This window comes from Salvelinus fontinalis, chromosome 33 (genome assembly GCF_029448725.1).
Source record: "Salvelinus fontinalis isolate EN_2023a chromosome 33, ASM2944872v1, whole genome shotgun sequence".
NCBI lineage: Eukaryota > Metazoa > Chordata > Actinopteri > Salmoniformes > Salmonidae > Salvelinus > Salvelinus fontinalis.
The window spans coordinates 22957508-22979833 of record NC_074697.1 but is presented as its reverse complement, the minus strand read 5'-3'; the positions used below and the strand labels follow the sequence as shown (position 1 = coordinate 22979833).

General features: G+C 42.6%; 1 protein-coding gene across 1 annotated transcript in view; it reads right to left on the bottom strand.

Moving 5' to 3' along the window:
- samsn1a (SAM domain, SH3 domain and nuclear localisation signals 1a) overlaps nucleotides 1-20951 on the bottom strand; it is a 43054-nt gene extending 22103 nt beyond the window's left edge. Inside the window, exons 1-9 of the mRNA XM_055895329.1 lie at nucleotides 20631-20951; nucleotides 18290-18457; nucleotides 17534-17577; nucleotides 16142-16182; nucleotides 13570-13671; nucleotides 10490-10635; nucleotides 10285-10347; nucleotides 8350-8506; nucleotides 7785-8170 (exon numbers count right to left, since the gene is read on the bottom strand). Of these exons, the coding sequence (XP_055751304.1) occupies nucleotides 7785-8170; nucleotides 8350-8506; nucleotides 10285-10347; nucleotides 10490-10635; nucleotides 13570-13671; nucleotides 16142-16182; nucleotides 17534-17577; nucleotides 18290-18457; nucleotides 20631-20654 (1131 nt within the window). The 5' untranslated portion in view covers nucleotides 20655-20951. The remainder of the gene's footprint in view (nucleotides 1-7784; nucleotides 8171-8349; nucleotides 8507-10284; nucleotides 10348-10489; nucleotides 10636-13569; nucleotides 13672-16141; nucleotides 16183-17533; nucleotides 17578-18289; nucleotides 18458-20630) is intronic.
- Nucleotides 20952-22326: the final 1375 nt, after the last annotated feature.

Genomic DNA, 22326 nt, shown 5'->3' with positions numbered 1-22326 from the left:
TAACCCATCTGGACAAGAAGAATACCTATGTGAGAATGCTGTTCATCGACTACCATAGTACCCTCCAAACTCGTCATCAAGCTCGAGACCCTGGGTCTCGACCCCGCCCTGTGCAACTGGGTCCTGGACTTCCTGACGGACCGCCCCCAGGTGGTGAGGGTAGGTAACAACATCTCCACCCCGCTGATCCTCAACACTGGGACCCCACAAGGGTGCGTTCTGAGCCCTCCCCTGTACTCCCTGTTCACCCACGACTGCGTGGCCATGCACGCCTCCAACTCAATCATCAAGTTTGCGGACGACACTACAGTGGTAGGCTTGATTACCAACAACGACGAGACGGCCTACAGGGAGGAGGTGAGGGCCCTCGGAGTGTGGTGTCAGGAAAATAACCTCACACTCAACGTCAACAAAACAAATGAGATGATTGTGGACTTCAGGAAAGAGCAGAGGGAGCACCCCCCTACCCACATCGACGGGACAGTAGCGGAGAAGGTGGAAAGTTTTAAGTTCCTCGGTGTACACATCACGGACAAACTGAACTGGTCCACCCACACAGACAGCGTTGTGAAGAAATTCGGCTTGTCACCAAAAGCACTCACAAACTTCTACAGATGCACAATCGAGAGCATCCTGACGGGCTGTATCCCCGCCTGGTACGGCAACTGTTCCGCCCACAACCGTAAGGCTCTCCAGAGGGTAGTGAGGTCTGCACAACGCATCACCCGGGGCAAACTACCTGCCCTCCAGGACACCTACACCACCCGATGTCACAGGAAGGCCATAAAGATCATCAAAGACAACAACCACCCGAGCCACTGCATGTTCACCCCGCTATCATCCAAAAGGCGAGGTCAGTACAGATTAAGATCAAAGCAGGGACCGAGAGACTGAAAAACAGCTTCTATCTCAAGCCCATCAGACTGTTAAACAGCCACCACTAACATTTAGTTTCTGCTGCCAGCATACTGACTCAACTCCAGCCACTTTAATAATGGGAATTTATGGAAATTATGTAAAAATGTATCACTAGCCACTTTAACTTTTACTGCCTCAGAAACCCGGATCCGGGATCACCCCCCACCCCCCCCCCCACACTGATTAGCATCGCTAGCATAGCGTCACAATTAAATAGTAGCATCTAAATATCATTAAATCACAAGTCCAAGACACCAAATGAAAGATACAGATCTTGTGAATAAAGCCACCGTTTCAGATTTTTAAAATGTTTTACAGGGAAGACAAAATATGTAAATCTATTAGCTAACCATGTTAGCAAAAGACACCATTTTTCTTTGTCCACCATTTTTTCACTCCACCAGTAGCTATCACCAATTCGGCTAAACTAAGATATTGATAGCCACTAACCAAGAAAAACCTCATCAGATGACAGTCTGATAACATATTTATTGTATAGCATAGGTTTTGTTAGAAAAATGTGCATATTTCAGGTATAAATCATAGTTTGCAATTGCAGCCACCATCACAAATCTCCCCAAAGCGACTAGAATTACTACATAGAGCAACGTGTATTACCAATTTACTCATCATAAAACATTTCTTAAAAATACACAGCTCACAGCAATGGATAGACACAGATCTTGTGAATTCAGACAATATTTCAGATTTTCAAAGTGTCTTACAGCGAAAACACAATAAATCGTTATATTAGCATACCACATTTGCAAACGTTACCCGACCATTGATTCAAGGCAAAGTTAGCTATAGCGTTATCATCACCAAAATACATTAATACTAGACATACAGTGTGCGTTACAGCCAGACTAGTGCTGCAATAATCGCGTCACTAATCGCCATTATGGAGTTTACATTTTTCCACATAAAAACGGAATAACATCATAAATAGCTCTTACTTTTCGACGAGCTTCCATCAGAATCTTGGCATGGTGGTCCTTTGTCCAAAAGAATCGTTGCTTGGTTGTAAAACGTTGCATTCAACTTCTGATATAGCAGCTAACAATAGCTAACAATAGCTATTTTGCCCCAACGTGTCCAAATCCTCAAGAGGCAATACTGAGGAAATTCCGAAAAATAGCAATATACTCGCATAATCTGATATAACTCGGTTGAAAATAGCTTCGTTATGATGCTTCTAACACCTATATCTAATTAAATTACAGACGGATACATCTAACGTTGATAATTGAGCGTTTGAAAATGTCATCCTGAGGTCCCTCTCTGCGCAATGGTCAGCGTCGAAAGGAAGGCTACCCTCACTCCTTGGCCTTTTATAACCTCTGAGAGCTACGTAGCAAGCCCATTCCACTTCTCATTGGTTACTGACATCCAGGGGAAGGCGGGTGCAGTTCATGTCATTCCATAGGATACACACAGACTTTTAAAACTGATCTGAGACCAGAGCTTCGCTCTCAGACCATCGCAGTACCTGTCATGGATTTCGCTGTAGAAAGAGTTCTGGGTCACCCACAGACATAATTCCAAAGGTTTATGAAACTAGAGAGTGTTTTCTATCCAATAGAAGAGGCAGTTTAATTTGGCGACACCCAGAAAAAAAAAATGCTAACTGCTCCCCCTATTGACAATGGCACTTAAATATAATGTCAACATACCCTACATTACTCATCGCATATGTATATGTATATACTGTACTCTATATCATCTACTGCATCTTGCCATCTTTATGTAATACATGTATCACTAGCCACTTTAAACTATGCCACTTTATGTTTATATACCCTACATTAATCATCTCATATGTATATACTGTACTCTATACCATCTACTGCATCTTGCCTATGCCGTTCTGTACCATCGCTCATTCATATATATTTATGTACATATTCTTTATCCCTTTACACTTGTGTGTATAAGGTAGTAGTTGTGGAATTGTTAGGTTAGATTACTTGTTGGTTATTACTGCATTGTCGGAACTAGAAGCACAAGCATTTCGCTACACTCGCATTAACATCTGCTAACCATGTGTATGGGACAAATAAAATGTGATTTGATTTGAACAAACAAACATTGTCCTCACAAATAATGGTCAAATTCAAATCAGAAAGAAATAAAATAGTGAGTGCATGCAGGAGTTGTATAGGCAACGGTTTAACTCTTTGCATGTCATGGTACTACAGTTGAAGTTGGAAGTTTACATACACTTAGGTTGGAGTCATTAAAACTTGTTTTACAACCACTCCACACATTTCTTGTTAACAAACTATAGTTATGGTAAGTCGGTTAGGACATCTACTTTGTGCATGACAAAAGTAATTTTTCCAACAATGGTTTACAGACACATTATTTCAATTATAATTGACTGTATCACAATTCCAGTGGGTCAGAAGTTTACATACACAAAGATGACTCTGCCTTTAAAAAGCTTGGAAAATTCCAGAAAATTATGTCATGGCTTTAGAAGCTTCTGATAGGCTAATTGATATCATTTGAGTCAATTGGAGGTGTACCTGTGGATGTATTTCAAGCCCTACCTTCAAACTCAGTGCCTCTTTGCTTGACATCATGGACAATTGCAGAATGGTAAACTTACTAAATTACTAGAGTTGACTGTGTGATATTAGGTTGCTTCTTGTGTAAATATTTTCAGTCTGGATTTTAATGATTTGTATTCAAAATAAATCAGCCAAGACCTCAGAAAAAAATTGTAGACCTCCACAAGTCTGGTTCATCCTTGGGAGCAATTTCTAATTGCCTGAAGGTACCACGTTCATCTGTACAAACAATAGTACGCATGTATAAACACCATGGGACCACGCAGCCGTCATACCGCTCAGGAAGGAGACACGTTCTGTCTCTTAGAGATGAACGTACTTTGGTGTGGAAAGTGCAAATCAATCCCTGAACAACAGCAAAGGACCTTGTGAAGACGCCCGAGGAAACAGGTACAAAAGTATCTATATCCACAGTAAAACGTGTCCTATATCGACATAACCTGAAAGGCCGCTCAGCAAGGAAGAAGCCACTTCTCCAAAACAGCCATAAAAAAGCCAGACTACTGTTTGCAAATGAACATGAGGACAAAGATTGCAGTTTTTTAAGAAATGTCCTCTGGTCTGATGAAACAAAAATAGAACTGTTTGGCCATAATGACCATCGTTATGTTTGGAGGAAAAAGGGGGAAGCTTGCAAGCTGAAGAACACCATCCCAACCGTGAAGCAGCATCATGTTGTTGCTTTGCTGCAGGAGGGACTGGTACACTTCACAAAATAGATGACATCATGAGAAGGGAAATTATGTGGATATATTGAAGCAACATCAAGACATCAGTCAGGAAGTTTAAGCTTGGTTGCAAATGGGTCTTCCAAATGGACAGTGAACCCAGGCATACTTCCAAAGTTGTGGCAAAATGACTTAAGTAAAACAAAGTCAAGGTATTGGAGTGGCCATCACAAAGCCCTGACCTCAATCCCATAGAAAATCTTTGGGCAGAACTGAAAAAGCGTGTGCGAGCAAGGAGGCCTACAACCCTGACTCAGTTACACCAGCTCTGTCAGGAGGAATGGGCCGAAATGACCCAAGTTAAACAATTTCAAGGCAATGCTACCAAATACTAATTGAGTGTATGTAAACTTCTGACCCACGTGGAATGTGATGAAAGAAATAAAAGCTGAAACAAATCATTCTCTTATTATGCTGACATTTCCCAATCTTAAAATAAAAGTGGTGATTGTAACTGACCTAAAACAGGGAATTTTTACTAGGATTTAATGTCAGGAATTGTGAAAAACTGAGTTTAAATGTATTTGGCTAAGGTATATGTAAACTTCTGACTTCAACTGTATATCTGTATAATCAGTCCTCTGATGTTATAGGAAGGGGATTAAATTAAATGTTTACATTGCAGTGCTACAATTGACCATTGGCAAATAATATAAGTCTATGGACAATAAAATTCCCTAATCCCACACTCCTTGCAATCAGGAATGCTTGTCTCAGTCCAGGATTACAGTTTCTAATCTATTTCTTCAGACCCTCCAGGCAGACCCTTGGAAATAAATACTCAGCAGTTTTTCATGATTGTTCTTAAATGTTGCAAGAAATTATTTTCATCAACTAGTCCTACAGTTGTGGCCAAAAGTTTTGAGAATGACACAAATATGAATTTCCACATGGTCTGCTGCTTCAGTGTCTTTAGATATTTTTGTCAGATGTTACTATGGAATACTAAAGTATAATTACAAGCATTTCATAAGTGTCAAAGGCTTTTATTGACAATTACATGAAGTTGATGCAAAGAGCCAATATTTGCAGTGTTGACCCTTCTTTTTCAAGAACTCTGCAATCTGCCCTGGCATGCTGTCAATTAATAACTTCTGGGCCACATCTTGACTGATTGTCAACGTCGTGTGTATAGGTGACAGGGAAGTCAGGCGCAGGAGAGTTAAACGAAGTGTAAATGGAGACTTTTAATAAATGTCCACATGACATGCTCCAAACACGAGAATATACATACATCAAATAAACATGGGTACGAGGACCCGTTGCGCACCTATACACCAAGAATCAACACTTGACATAAAACAATCTCTGACAAACACATGAGGGGAAACAGAGGGTTAAATACACAACAGGTAATGAATGGGATTGACAACAGGTGTGTGGGAAGACAAGACAAAACCAATGGAAAATGAAAAATGGATCGATGATGGCTAGAAGGCCGGTGAAGTCGACCGCCGAACACCGCCCGGACAAGGAGAGGCAACGACTTCGGTAGAAGTCATGACACTGATGGCAGCCCATTCTTGCATAATCAATGCTTGGAGTTTGTCAGAATTTGTGGGTTTTGTTTGTCCACCCGCCTCTTGAGGATTGATCACAAGTTGTCAATGGGATTAAGGTCTGGGGAGTTTCCTGGCCATGGACCCAAAATATTTATGTTTTGTTCCGAGCCACTTAGTTATTACTTTTCCCTTATGACAAGGCGCTCCATCATGCTGGAAAAGGCATTCTTCGTCACCAAACTGTTCCTGGATGGTTAGGAGAAGTTGATATCTGAGGATGTGTTGGTACCATTCTTTATTCATGGCTGTGTTCTTAGGCAAAATTGTGAGTGAGCCCAATCCCTTGGCTGAGAAGCAACCCCACACATGAATGGTCTCAGGATGCTTTACTGTTGGCATGACACAGGACTGATGGTAGCGCTCACCTTGTCTTCTCCGGACAAGCTTTTTTCCGGATGCCCCAAACAATCGGAAAGGGGATTCATCAGAGAAAATGACTTTACCCCAGTCCTCAGCAGTACAATCCCTGTACCTTTTGCAGAATATCAGTCTGTCCCTGATGTTTTTCCTGGAGAGAAGTGGTTTCTTTGCTGCCCTTCTTGATACCAGGCCATCCTCCAAAAGTCTTCGCCCTCACTGTGCGTGCAGAATGCACTCACACCTGCCTGCTGCCATTCCTGAGCAAGCTCTGTACTGGTGGTTCCCCGATCCCGCAGCTGAATCAACTTTAGGAGACGGTCCTGGCGCTTGCTGGACTTTCTTGGGTGCCCTGAATTCTTCTTCACAACAATTGAACCACTCTCCTTGAAGTTCTTGATGATCCGATAAATGGTTGATTTAGGTGCAATCTTACTGGCAGCAATATCCTTGCCTGTGAAGCCCTTTTTGTGCAAAGCAATGATGAGATGGCACGTGTTTCCTTGCAGGTAACCATGTTTGACAGAGGAAGAACAATGATTCCAAGCACCAGCCTCCTTTTGAAGCTTCCAGTCTGTTATTCGAACTCAATCAGCATGACAAAGTGATCTTCAGCCTTGTCCTCGTCAACACTCACACCTGTGTTAACGAGAGAATCACTGACATGATGTCAGCTGGTCCATTTGTGGCAGGGTTGAAATGCAGTGGAAATGTTTTTGGGAGGTTCAGTTCATTTGCATGGCAAAGAGGGACTTTGCAATTAATTGCAATTCATCTGATCACTCTTCATAACATTCTGGAGTATATGCAAATTGCCATCATACAAACTGAGGCAGCAGACTTTGAAAATGTATATTTGTGTCATTCTCAAACCTTTTGGCCACGACTGTACTACTAGAGGGTAGCATGCAGTGGAAATGTATCTACAGTACACACACATTGATTTAGAATGGAACACCCTAAACACTCCTACTGTGACATTAGGAATGTTTATTTTTCCAATTGATGCTGTTGACAGATACAGTATAATCCTATATTTTTAGACATGGCCCTATTTTATATTTTATAACACTGTTTATTAGAAAGAAAAATCTTAAATAGCCATATTACAGATTCCTAAAGATTAACATTTGTCCAAACACTAGCCACTCCCTTTTCCTAGTTTTGCCTTTAATGAACTGTAACCAATAGGTGTTGATCCCTCTCCAGGAACCAAAGAAAAAATCTATCTATAGGAGCCTACGCAATCACAACACTGGAGTAATCTGAAATAATCTGCCCCAGTGTCACGTAAACTCCAAACAACAGTTTTGTCTCACACAAAGCACTCAGAGCATGTGCTCACTGAATTTCAGATTGATACAGTATACGGCATGTATAGAAATATCTCAATGAGTGCATGTGAGCCCATCCTCTTTCTTAGTGTTTGTTTACCAAACCATAGTTTTTATAGCAGTCACCTAATAAAACCAAATCATATATTTCAATGGAATGTAATGATTGGTTCGTTCCAAGGCATTTGGAGTAGGGTATAGATTGGAACAAAAATGTCCACAAAATTCCCAGTCTATTACAGATATACTATATCATCTACTATAATCTACTTTAACAGATGGCTATGTTGTTGTTTTTTGCCATTAACTCACATTAGGGTTGCAGAGGTCCACATCAGTAACAGAGAGGGGGACACCCTGGGGCGAGGGGTCCCGTTTCAGGCTTTCATCTTGGTACACCTCCTGGTGTTGGTCCTTGGCCCGGGGCAGGGTGTAGTCATGGGCATAAACAGGGTACTCTGTGAGGGGCCTGCGGCAGATGTGGTAGGACGTCCCACAGGCCGGAGCGTTCTCAGCTGGGTTACTCCAGCAATGGTTCCTAGTATGAGCTCCAGGGCCTCCAGGCCCGGTCCTCAGCTCCATGGCACCCGGGGCTAGGGTAGCATTCTCCTGGGCTGATGGTAGTACAGACTCACAATCAGCAGCTGACCTCCGGACCACATCCAGATACGGTCCTGCCATCACTGGGATGGGCCCTGCTGGGTAGTGACCGGAAAAGAAGGGTACAGAAATGAACATCTGACAAATTAGAGATATTCATCAAAATTGTATAGAACACATGTTTTGTCATGCTTTGTCATGTTATTACTATCTATGTCAATATGATCAAGAAGACCATAAGTGTCGTGGTCTGTGGTAGATTTTCTGAGTTCCTTACTTCGTGTGGTGTCCTGATTTTTCTTGGCCCATTCTTTTCCATTTTTTGCACTCCCTTTCTTCCAAGTCTTCTGATTCCCAGGTTTTTGACTCCCAGGCTTTGGACTCCTTTTGATTGGCACTCTGGGCCTGGCCACTTCCCCGTTGGCATGGACAATCTGGAGCGTCACAAATATCAAACACATAATAAAAACATGTCCGTTTTGGAGGTTGTCAATAACCACGTTTCCATTCACAGTTTTTATCCAACTAAAGTCATCATATAAAAAATGATAATAATATGACAACTGTGATGAAAACAGGAAGTTTCGGTACAAGTTTATAAATGCTGTCAGATAATTTGCTCTTTCGACACGGTTGGATCTTTTGTGTCGCTAAAATTAATTAGGACAGAAATGGCAGTTGAAATGGTGGAAATGCCTTTATGAGCCAATACTGATGTAATAACCATCATATCTAAGTAAACTTGGAGTAACGCGATGATATGGTGTGTGGTTCTCATCCCACTATGACTCGGGAAACAATGCAGTTTATTAGGCTACAGATCAAATAAGTTTGATGAACATCAGAGGGTGGTAAATACACTGTGATCTTGATGCTCCTTCTCAATACATTTTGAAAAATTTAGCTGACATGGGCTAGTTGATCTGGACACAGATTATCACCTTGGAGATTAGATCTTGCAACCTTTCGGTTACAAGTCCAACGCTCTAACCACTAGGGTACCTGGGGCGGCAGGATCGAATCCCCGAGCTGACAAGGTGAAAATCTGTCGTTCTGCCCCTGAACAAGGCAGTTAACCCAGTGTTCCTAGGCTGTCCTTGAAACAAAGATTTTGTTCTTAACTGACTTGCCTAGTTAAATAAAGTTAAAATTAAAAAAATGAGAAAATAAATTCTGACAAGTTATAAATTGCTCTCTAAGGAATGCAATGCCTGACATTGCATGTTGTGCATTATACTATTACAACTTTGAAGAGTAAATTGAAAATTGGATTGAGTTCCTACAACTACATTTGGGGAACCACTGATGTAGACTATACCCACACAGCCTACCTGCACTGTATCTGCGAGCTGTTGGCTAGAGCACACGTGCCAAGACCAGAGAAGGCCCATTTGCTATGCAACGCAACAGTTTGTGACAAAACTATTGGTAGAGTTGAAAATGTGATGGAAACATTTGGAACTTTAGGTACATGAAATCTTAAGAGAAGATGTACATGTTGTGTGCAAAATGTCATCACGCACTGATTTGTATCTGCAAAAAGTAAATCTGGTGGAAACACCACTGGTGGAAAAATGCACAGATGTTCTTTATGTGGATTCTAGAGTATGTCTATTGGTGTGAAAATATGTCGCCAATTGGATGGAGACCTAGCTATTGTCAGGTTCAAAAAGCTCAGTCTTGTCTTATGGTGGTTTTACGGGTTAGTATTATGAACAGCTAGTCATGCATTTTCTCTGGGTGAGATGCTGGCATTACTGGTGTCCAAATCCCATTTTCGGATACCAGCATACTGCACTAGTCTTGTTAGCATCTGTGCCAAGCTGCCAACACAGCGACTGAGAGAGGCTCTGAGTGCCCAAATGTGGATCCACTCCAACACCATTGGCAAGCAATACCATGTCTGGACCACACTGTGAATTAGTGAGAGTAGACACTCCCTTGGCACTCCCATGGTGCCACCCCAACAACCCACCCCTCTTTGCCATGTGGCCCAGAGATTATGGGGGCATAGTGGTACCCATCTCCCAGCTGAGCCATCTGTACAGCATTGAAACTTAATCAGCATTTGTGTTAAGTGATTGCCCAATTTAAAGCCAAGAGGCTCTTTGGATGTGAAAACAGGCAGACCGCCGTCCTATTATTAAACCGTACAACTCTGGGCTGGCATGGGATGGGTAGCATGGAGTATGCTGCTGGGCCGATCACTCACCAGGTCTCTCTGCCGGCTGTTGCGCCTGTCTGGATTCTGAGCCCACCCCTCGTAACTCACCATCTACATACAACAACAGAAAGAAAACATTTATTAAATAAACTTTAGGAAAAAATAGATAGAGCAAATAGAAATACGTAAATTGTAAATAAATTGTATAAGCTCATGGTACTGGACAAAGTGAAGGATAGTTATTTTCCCCAACCTGAGTTGGTGGTATTGGTGGGGTTGGTGGTTTTTCATTCTTCTTTATGCTCGACTTGCGTCCTTCTCTTCCCCCTTTGGTCTTGACATCGGTTCTGATCATGGCTTTGGCCTGGACCTCAGTTCTGAGCATGGGCTTGACCATCTCTGAACAACAGAGTCACACCAGTCAGAAGTCTCTCTAAACTCCTAAACCTTGATAGTAATGTTCCAATATAGCACTGTGATTGAGACTTTTATTTTGAGATATAATCTCCTGTCCATTCATAAGGAGGAGGCTAGTATCAGCTACATTTATGCCTTTACTAGACTATAGGGATATTTTATATATGAATGCTTCCGCTCAGTGTTTGAGATCAATTGACACCCTTTACCATGGCACTTTGAGATTTATTTTAAACTGCAAAACCCTTACGCACCACTGCACTTACAAGTATTTTGTAAGGCGTTCCAAGACGATTGGAACAGAGTACATTAAATCTCTTTTACCAAATTCAGTTCGGACATTTGGAACAGTTAGCAGGATAAAGTCCAGCAAAAGAAGAGAGTACCCACCACATTTCTGAACAATAAAAATGCCCAAATAAAAAGGTAGTAAACCCTAAATGGCTTTGTAAATATAAGTATATCAGGGTTGGCTGGTCACTCGTAGGCTCAGTCACTGGTATACTTTTATTTACAAAGCCATTTTGGGTTTACTACCTTTTTATTTGGGCATTTTAATTGTTCAGAAATGTCCGAACTGAATTTGGTAAAAGAGCTTTTATGTACTCTGCGCCATCGTCTTCGAACGCTGGAAGAAAAATTTGTATTTTTAAATCACTGATGAATGATCTTGAGACTGATTCCCTGACCTGTCAATGTTTTTAATTTGCTGTTTTTGATTTTGTTATACTCTTGTGAATTCTATGGTTTTTATTAGATTACTTGTAGTTTTTCCTGTTGTTTGTCTGTAATTTTTGTAATGACTTGGTCCTGCCTATCTTGGCCAGGACGCTCTTGAAAAAGAGATTTCAAATCTCAATGAGCCCTTCCTGGTTAAATTGTCTTGTCATCCTTAACACCCGTTTCCAATCTCATCAATTACATGTTGTGTATTAAACCCTCTGTTCCCCCTCATGTCCTTGTTGGAGATTGTTTATTGTATGTGTTGTGCTAGTCATGTGTCGGTGTGCGACGGGTTTTTTACCCACTTTTTATTTTTTGTATATTTTGGTTTTTGGAGTTTATGAGCACTTATTAAACGACTCCGTTTATACCAAGTTCGTTTTCCTGCGCCTGACTTCCCTGCCACCGACACGCACTCATTACAAGACCCCTTGACCTTTTCCACATTTTGTTACATTACAGCCTTACTCTAAAATGTATTAAATAAACCCTTTTCCTCATCAATCTACACATAATACCCAATAATGTCAAAGCGACAACAGGTTTTTAGAATTTTTTTCAAATGTATAATTTAAAAAAATATATATACCTTATTTGCATAAGTATTCAGAACATTTGCTATGAGACTCGAAATTGAGCTCAGGTGCATCCTGTTTCCATTGATCATCCTTGAGATGTTTCAACAACTTGGATTGGAGTCCACCTGTGGTAAATTCAATTGATTGGACATGATTTGGAAAGGCACACACCTGTCTATATAAGGTTCCACAGTTGACAGTGCATGTCAGAGCAAAAACCAAGCCATGAGGTCGAAGGAATTGTCCGTAGAGCCCCGAGACAGGATTGTGTCGAGGCACAGATCTGGGGAAGGGTACCAAAAAAATGTCTGCAGCATTGAAGGTCCCCAAGAACACAGTGGCCTCCATCATTCTTAAATGGAAGAAGTTTGGAACCACCAAAACTCTTTCTAGAGCTGGCTGCCCGGCCAAAGTGAGCGATCGGGGTAGAAGGGCCTTGGTCAGGGAGGTGACCAAGAACCCGATGGTCACTCTGACAGAGCTTCAGAGTTCTTCTGTGGAGATGGGAGGACCTTCCAGAAGGACAACCATCTCTGCAGCACTCCACCAAACAGGCCTTTATGGTAGAGTGGCCCGACGGTAGCTACTCCTCAGTAAAAGGCACATGACAGCCCGCTTGGAATTTGCCAAAAGGCACCTGAAGTACTCTCAAACCATACTCTTGTCTGATGAAACCAAGCTTGAACTATTTCGCCTGGATGCCAAGCGTCACATCTAGAGGAAACCTGGTACCATCCCTACATTGAAGCATGTTGGTGGCAGCATCATGCTGTGGGGATGTTTTTCAGCATCAGGGGCTGGGAGACTAGTCAGGATCGAGGGAAAGATGAACGGAGAAAAGTAGAGATATCCTTGATTAAAACTGGCTCCAGAGAGCTCAGGCTTCAGACTGGGGTGAAAGTTCACAACGACCCTAAGCACACAGCAAAGACAACGCAGGAGTGGCTTTGGGACAAGTCTCTGGATGTCCTTGAGTGGCCCAGCCAGAGCCTGGACTTGAACCCAATCGAACATCTCTGGAGAGAATTGAAAATAGCTGTGCAGCGACGCTCCCCATCCAACCTGACAGAGCTTGAGAAGATCTGCAGATATGAATGGGAGAAACTACCCAAATACAGGTGTGCCAAGCTTGTAGCATTATACCCAAGAAGGCTGTAATCACTGCCAAAGATGCTTCAACATAGTTCTGAGTAAAGGGTCTGAATACTTATGTAAATGTGATATATAATTATTTATTTTTTTACAAACATTTCTAAAAACATTTTTTTGCTTTGTTATTATGGGGTATTGTGTGTAGATTGATGACAGGGAAAAACAATTTGATCAATTTTAGAATAAGGCTGTAACGTAAGAAAACATAGAAAAAGTGAAGGGGTCTGAATACTTTCTGAATGCACTGTAATTCATCCAAGGCCTGACAGCCAAGTGTGTTAAGAAAAGCTCCATTCTGCACAACACTCTACATAAGAGGGATTTGGGTGCTATGGAAATCTCAGACACTTGAAAACTGTAGGCCACACTCAAGTGACGCCACAGCCAGATCCCATGTGGTGGAGTGTCTAAATGAAAGCATGTGAATAGATCCGCTTAACCTCAAAATCCCCAAACAATTTACCTTTGTTTTGATTGTTCTCAATGTGGACTAAAACTAAATCGTTTTCTGGAGGGACTTTGGCGGGCAGCCAGAGAGCAGCATTGCCGCTGGCAGCGGCATGATCTGCAGGGAGAGAAATCAAAACTGCTAAGGGTTTATTTGGCTGACCAAGTTCAGGTCAGGCCACAGTGAAAACAAAATGGAGTCCCTAAGTACCACAGACAGCCAAGTAGGTTACCGTGGCTGGCTAGGAGAGTTTAAGCTTTCCAATTTTATTTTTGAATGTGTCCTCCTCCCTCAAACAAGTTTTGGAATAAAATACTGTAGTAGACTCCTGGGACAAGTGCCAGTGATCTTTTTACCTCATTCAGCACAAAAACATTGAGGTTTTGGTGCAATGCTCTCTTGGCAATGTAACTGTTTGTCTGTGCATTGCTCATGTTTGACTATTCGGTTGAAAATGTGTGTCTGGCTAATGCTAAACTGTTGATTGATCGTCTTTCAGATGGGACATTAAACGAGTGTCCTGACTCTCTGTGTTCACTAAAGATCCCATGGCACTTATTGTAAGAGTAGGGGTGTTCATCACGGTGTCCTGGCTAAATTCCCAATCTGGCTCTCATACCATCAGCCTCCAATTGACTAATTTCATCCCCTCCTCCCCTCCGCTGTAACTCTTCCCCAGGTCGTTGCTGTAAATGAGAATGTGTTCTCAGTCAACTTACCTGGTAAAATAAGGGTCAAATCAAAAATTCTATAAAATTGTATTTTTTTTATTCGTGGTATAGTATATAATTTAGTCACACACTCTTGCTGCTGGTGTCACGTTCCTGACCTATTTCTGTTAGTTTGTTGTATGTGTTAGTTGGTCAGGACGTGAGTTTGGGTGGGCATTCTATGTTTTCTGTTTCTATGTTGGTTTATGGGTTGCCTGGTATGGCTCTTAATTAGAGGCAGGTGTTTGGCGTTCCTCTAATTAAGAGTCATATTTAGGTAGGTTGTTTCACAGTGTTCGTTGTGGGTGGTTGTCTCCTGTGTCAGTGTTTGTCGCACCATACGGGACTGTTCGGTTTGTTTTGTTATTCGTCATTTTTATGTGTAGGCTATTTTCCCTGTTCGTGCGTTCTTCGTGTTTATGTGAGTTCGTCGTCCAGGTCTGTCTACACCGTTTGTTGTTTTGTTAGTTTAGTCAAGTTCGTGTTTTCGTGTTTTCTTTAATAAATCATGTCTTCAAACTCCGCTGCATTTTGGTTCAATCCCTGCTCCTCCTCTTCTGATGAAGAGGAAGAGGAAAACCGTTACAGCTGGTGATTCTTTGATCCACCTCTACGCAGACGACACCATTCTGTATACTGGCCCTTCTTTGGACACTGTGTTAACTAACCTCCAGACGAGCTTCAATGCCATACAACTCTCCTTCCGTGGCCTCCAGCTGCTCTTAAATGCAAGTTAAACTAAATGCATGCTCTTCAACTGATCGCTGCCCACACCTGCCCGCCTGTCCAGCATCACTACTCTGTGTCTGGTGTCTGATTAGCCTGTAAACTCTCCTTCCAGACTCACGTTAAGCATCTCCAATCCAAAATGAAATCTAGAATCAGGTTCTTACTTCGCAACAAAGCCTCCTTCACTCATGCTGCCAAACATACCCTCGTAAAGCTGACTATCCTGCCGATCCTTGACTTCGGAGATGTCATTTACAAAATAGCCTCCAACACTCTACTCAGCAAATTGGATGCAGTCTATCACAGTGCCACCCGTTTTGTCACCAAAGCCCCATATACTACCCACCACTGCGACCTGTATGCTCTGGTTGACTGGCCCTCGCTTCATATTCGTCGCCAAACCCACTGGCTCCAGGTCATCTATTAGTCTTTGCTAGGTAAAGCCCCGCCTTATCTCAGCTCACTGGTCACCATAGCAGCACCCACTCGTAGCACGCGCTCCAGCAGGTATATTTCACTGATCACCCCCAAAGCCAATTCCTCCTTTGGCCGCCTTTCCTTCCAGTTCTCTGCTGCCAATGACTGGAACGAACTGCAAAAATCACTGAAGCTGGAGACTCATATCTCCTTCACTAACTTTAAGAACCAGCTGTCAGAGCAGCTCACAGATCACTGCACCTGTACATAGCCCATCTGTAAATAGCCCATCCAACTACCTCATCCCCATACTGTTATTTATTTGATTTATTTTGCTCCTTTGCACCCCAGTATCTCTACTGGCAACACTCATCTTCTGCACATCTACCATTCCAGTGTTTAATAGCTATTTTGTAATGATTTCTCCACTATGGCCTATTTATTGCCTTACCTCCCTTATCCTACCTCATTTGCATACACTGTATATAGACTTTTTTCTATTTTATTATTGACTGTATTTGTTTATTCCATGTGTAACTCTGTGTTGTTTGTGTTGCACTGCTTTGCATTATCTTGGCCAGGTCACACTTGTAAATGAGTACTTGTTCTCAACAAGCCTACCTGGTTAAAAAAAAGGTGGAAAAAATAAAAAAGTATTGAAAAAAATCTGCCTGGCTATCACTTCTCTTTTCATCAAGTATGTCTCACAAGCAGACCTTTATTATACATACCCAATGTTCCGTTATCTGATGCTGATTTGGATATATGTGTTCTGAAATTAAAGGGCAGACAAATTACAGGATTAAAGCCACAATCTGCCATTTCAACAACCTGATTAACCCAAAGGAATACTGTGCACTTAAGACAGCAAGTCCCAGGGATCATTGCATTATATCTAACTACATTTTAAGTGGATATTGTTTTAATCCCCAGTCTAACAACAACACAATTTTATTACAAAGGGGCTGGGAACCATATTGTGGTCTACTGCTATAGATGTATTTAAAGAAAGTCCTAGTATGTCTTCAAGTGAGAGAGAATTCCCATATAATTCAATAATGTAAGTTGTTGTGGTTCAACACTTGTCTTTGCAGTTTATAGCTGTCTAAAACCATAAAGGACATAGAGATTGCTCTTAAGTGCTGCTTGTGTAGCTTTTGAAGTGGGACATCAATTAGAGAAGCCAAAGGTGTTGACTGAGATTTGTAGAGTACGTGGATGGGCTCGAATCCACTTACTCAAACTAGCACAGAGCCCTGTGCCTCTGGCTTTCTTGGCAACCAACATAACAGGGCCTCATTTTCTTTTTTAAATTTTTATCCCATTTTCTCCCCAATTTTCGTGGTATCCAATCGCTAGTAATTACTACCTTGTCTCATCGCTACAACTCCCGTACGGGCTCGGGAGAGAGGAAGGTCGAAAGCCATGCGTCCTCCGAAGCACAACCCAACCAGCCGTACTGCTTCTTAACACAGCGCGCCTCCAACCCGGAAGCCAGCCGCACCAATGTGTCGGAGGAAACACCGTGTACCTGGCCCCCTTGGTTGGCACGCACTGCGCCCAGCCCGCCACAGGAGTCGCTGGTGCGCGATGAGACAAGGATATCCCTACCGGCCAAACCCTCCCTACCCGGACGACACTATGCCAATTGTGCGTCGCCCCACGGACCTCCCGGTCGCGGCCGGCTGCGACAGAGCCTGGGCGCGAACCCAGAGACTCTGGTGGCGCAAGGGCCTCATTTTCATCTGATCACATAAGATTGGTTTGACAAGTGACACCGAAATGAAAATGAAATTTTCCAGTGTGTAATTGATTTGGATTGCGATGTTCCTTCCTTTCCAATCTTTTGCTTTAGAGAGCATTGTATAAATAGACAGATGCTTGGGGGGCTTACAGTGTGAAATCTACATAGGGGCAGAAAGGCAGGAAGCTTGGTAAAGATTTGCGACTTAAAGTATTATCCCTTGGGAGATTAGAGCGCCTTTGGAGACATTTAACTCTACTGACTGAAGGCTGAACTCAGGGCTGCTCCACTCCCATGTGCTTTTTATTATGGATACACTACCCTGCATGCACACTCTGTAAATAGAAACCGATCTGAGCAAAGTATGACATGAACTCACCTTCTTTTCTTCTTGTTGGTGTTGTTCTGCACCTGGGAGATCTCCTGAAAGCAAAAGACAACCGTATATATCTTTGATTCTACATGCTTATACTGTATGTGCTCCCGAGTTGTGCAGCGGTCTAAGGCACTGCATCTCAGTGCAAGAGGCGTCACTACAGTCCCTGGTTCGTATCCAGGCTGTATCACATCCGGCCGTGATTGGGAGTCCCATAGGGCGTCGCATAATTGGGACAGTGTCCTCCAGGTTTGGCCGTCATTGTAAATAATAATTTGTTCTTAACTGACTTGCCTAGTTAAATAAAGGTTCAATAAAAAATGTAAACACGTGGAAGAGTTTGCCTGTTGTCAAGAAAACGTTTGCTTAAACATGACAAAATTATTGGTTGTGATGTCCACGTTATCTTAGCAGAGCAGAATGGATTGGCGGCTGATGGTTTTGACTTCAGGGCCAGCTGTCAATGGATTGTTTTCATCTTCATAACTGAATAATGAGCTTTATTGTTTGGGTCTAATCTAATCCTCTGGCAGACCACAAATCTCAACTCCTGCGAGAACAGGTACCCCACAAGATCTAGCTCTGGTTTTGTCCAGATGGCTAATTTATACCCATGACATGGCATTATATAAATTATACACAATATAGTTGACAATATCCTGCCATGAATGCACTAATCAGTGAGTATGTTGGGGGCACAGAAAAGAGGAGCTACAGATTTTAGCATTTGGTATGTTTTAGGTGTGTGTGTGTAATCACCATGGAGATGGATCGTCCCGAGCCACGCAACTTGTGGTTTTCATTCAGCAGCACTGCGGGGCTACAGGAGCGGCTGGAGGAACGGCTGGAGGAACGGCTGGGGATGGTGTAGACCTGGGCATCACTGGAGTCCTGCACAGCCTCATACAGACTGCCCATAGAACCCTCCTGGACACACACACACACAATCATAGACACAATCAGGAGACACACTGTAGACTGCTGCGCTAATCTAGCAACAAAGACCTGTTTGAGATTTCTTGCGTCTTGGGGGAAGGTTGATAAGATTTGATAAGATATCTCTATGGATTACAATCTCTTGATTGAATTATTTTTACACTGAACAAAAATATAAACGCAACATGTAAACTGTTGTTGGACCCTGTTTCAGGAGCTGAAATAAAAGATCCCAGAAATGTTCCATATGCACAAAAAGCTTGTTTTTCTCAAATTTGTCAGTAAGCATTTCTCCTTTGCCAAGATACTGTAATCCATCCACCTGACAGGTGTGGCATATCAAGAAGATGATTAAACAGCATGATCCTTACACAGGATTGTTCCAGGGACAATAAAAGGCCACTCTACAATGTGCAGTTTTGTCACCCAACACAATGCCACACCGCAGACCACGTCTAACCACGCTAGCCCAGGACCTCCACATCTGGGATAGTCTGAGACCAGCCACCTGGACAGCTGATAAAACTGTGGGTTTGCACAAACTGTCTGAAACCATCTTACGGAAGCTCATCTGCATGCTCGTTGTTCTCACCAGGGTCTTCACCTGACTGCAATTCGGCGTCGTAACCGACTTCAGTGGGCAAATGTTTACCTTTGATGGCCACTGGCACGCTGGAGAAGTGTGCTCTTCACGGATGAGTCCCAGTTGCAACTGTCCCAGGCAGATGGCAGACAGCATGTATTGCATTGTGTGGGCGAGCGGTTTGCTGATGTCAACGTTGTGAACAGAGTGCCCCATGGTGGCGGTGGGGTTATGGCATTGGCAGGCATAAGCTACAAACAACAAACACAGTTGCATTTTATTGATGGCAATTTAAATGCACAGACATACCGTGACGAGATCCTGAGGCCCATTGTCGTTCAATTCATCCGCCACCATCACCTCATGTTTCAGCGTGATAATGCACAGCCCCATGTCGAATGGATTTGTACACAATTCCTTGAAGCTGAAAAGCCATTGAAGAGGAGTGGGACAACATTCCACAGGCCACAATCAATCAAGTCTATGTGAAGGAGATGTGTCGCCCTGCATGAGGCAAATGGTGGTAACACCGGATACTGACTGGTTTTCTCATCCACGCCCCTACTTTCTTTATAAGGTATCTGTGACCAACAGCTTCATAACTGTTTTCCCAGTAATGTGAAATCCAGAGATTACGGTCTAATACATTTATTTCAATTGACTGATTTCCTTATATGAACTGTAACTCAGTAAAATCGATGAAATTGCTTCATGTTGCGTTTATATTTTAGTTCAATGTAAAAAGACAATCTGTCAGCAGCACCTGTAGAACTGTCTTGATCCATTGCATCTGGGCCACTAGTATGTATTGTGAACTATTCCGTAGAAGATGTACACATCATGGTGGATAACAATAGAAACAACAAATCTGCAATCAAAAGCCTGAAGCAGCAATCACGCTTCATTAAACTGCTGATCTTGGATCAGTTCTGAGGACAAGTAGGTCAATAATAACTGTGTTCAACATCCCTAACATCTGGCCAAGGAGAGGACTTGGTAGGCTACAGCAACATACTCCTCTAATACAGTTGTGCTTGTGATTTATTTACTTTCTATGAAAACTCCCATATTTGGGTTATCCCAAAAACAACCCATCAAAGCTACACTCTAGTGTAATTACAGTAATAGCATCCCTTAGTTGCTTCCATACACAATCACAGAAATGTACAGTACAAGACACAATTGTACTCCTTCCAAAGACTACAACAGCCATTTTAAAAGGAGATTTTATAGCACCATAAAATTCATCAAAAGACTGAAGTAAAGCCCCACAGAAATCCTAGTCCGTTTGTGTCCTGCTTGGCTCAAATCCACCACCAAATGAAGCCATGCCTCTCCAGTGGCGTAGCGCAAAGTCCAAGGGGCAGAGAGAAAAATGTTTTAAAACGAATTTCCTGTCATAAAAAAAATGAACAATCATGGCTTATGATTTGTTCATGTATTTTTTGGTGTGGCAAGTTGTGCTATGCCAGTGTGCTGTATTTTTAGGAACACATCAGCCCCTCCTCAACACACAGACACATCTGAGAGAGAGAAGCCCTACACTCTGAGGAGAGGTAGAAAAAGAAAGTTGAGCCTTACCAGAGAGAAGCAGAAGAGGTTCATCTTTGCAGAGAGGAAAGACTATACCAGTCTCTTTCCCCTGGAGCTGGTGAGAGCGGTGTGGACTGGATAAAGCTTTAGAGAGTTGTGTGGACCGGACAGAGCTGTAGAGAGCGATGTGGACTGAACAGAGCTGTAGAGAGCGATGTGGACTGAACAGAGCTGTAGAGAGCGGTGTGAACTGGACAGAGCTGTAGAGAGCGGTGTGAACTGGACAGAGCTGTAGAGACTGTTGGGGACCAGACAGAGCTGTAGAGAACTGTGCCGGGGAGTCACTCCATCAGAGACACAACAGCCCTCCGCTAGTCGCTAGTCAAGGACTGCCTGTCTGCCGTCTGCTCAGATTAATATCACATGAAATCTCTTCCATAATCCAATAGAAGGAGGGACCATTACTCCTTTAAAACCAAAGAGACCTCACTCATTCACAAAAGAAGCCCCTCACTGGAGTACCAGAATGCTACACTACATACACTACCACTCAAAAGTTTTAGAACAGCTACTTGTTCAATTTTTTTATTTTTTATTGTATTATTTTATAAATTGTAGAATAATACTGAAGACATCAAAACTATGAATAACACACATGGAATCATGTAGTAACCAAAAAAGTATCAAACAAATCAAAATATATTTAATATTTGAGAATCTTCAAATAGTCACCCTTTGCCTTGATGACAGCTTTGCACACTTTTGGCATTCTTTCAACCAGCTTCATGAGGTAGTCACCTGGAATGCATTTCAATTAACAGGTGTGCATTGTTAAAAGTTAATTTGTGGAATTTCTTTCCTTCTTAATGCATTTGAGCCAACCAGTTGTGTTGTGACAAGGTATGCAGAAGATAGCCCTATTTGGTAAAAAACCAAGTCCATATTATGGCAAGAGCAGATCAAATAAGCAAAGAGAAACGACAGTCCATCATGACTTTTAGACATGAAGGTCAGTCAATGCAGAACATTTCAAGAACTTTGAAAGTTTCTTCATGTCAGGCGGTGGGTGTAGCTGGTGCATGAAGTCAGGCGGTGGGTGTAGCTGGTGCATGAAGTCAGGCGGTGGGTGTAGCTGGTGCATGAAGTCAGGCGCAGGAGAGCAGAGATGAGTGAACAACGCACTTTACTCAAGAAAATAACACAAGTAACAGTACCAATGTGCGGACAATAACGGTTGCCACAAAACACGGGTGAAAACAGCACCTGGACAAAACCAGCCGGAAACGTACCGACATGAACAATAAACAATCACACACAAAGACACGGGGGAAACAGAGGGTTAAATACATGACTAGTAATAGGGAAATGAAAACCAGGTGTGTAGGAAACAAAGACAAAACCAATGAAAAATGAAAAGTGGATCGGCAATGGCTAGAAGACATCGACCGCCGAGCGCCGCCCGAACAAGGAGAGGAACCGACTTTGGTGGAAGTCGTGACACTTCAAGTGTAGTTGGAAAAACCATCAAGTGCTATGATGAAACTGGCTCTCATGTGGACCGCCACAGGAATGGAAGACCCAGAGTTACCTCTGCTGCAGAGGATACGTTCATTAGAGTTACCAGCCTCAGAAATTACATCCCAAATAAATGCTTCACAGAGTTCAAGTAAAAGACACATCTCAACATCAACTGTTCAGAGGAGACTATGTGATTGGTCGAATTGCTGCAAAGAAACCACTACCT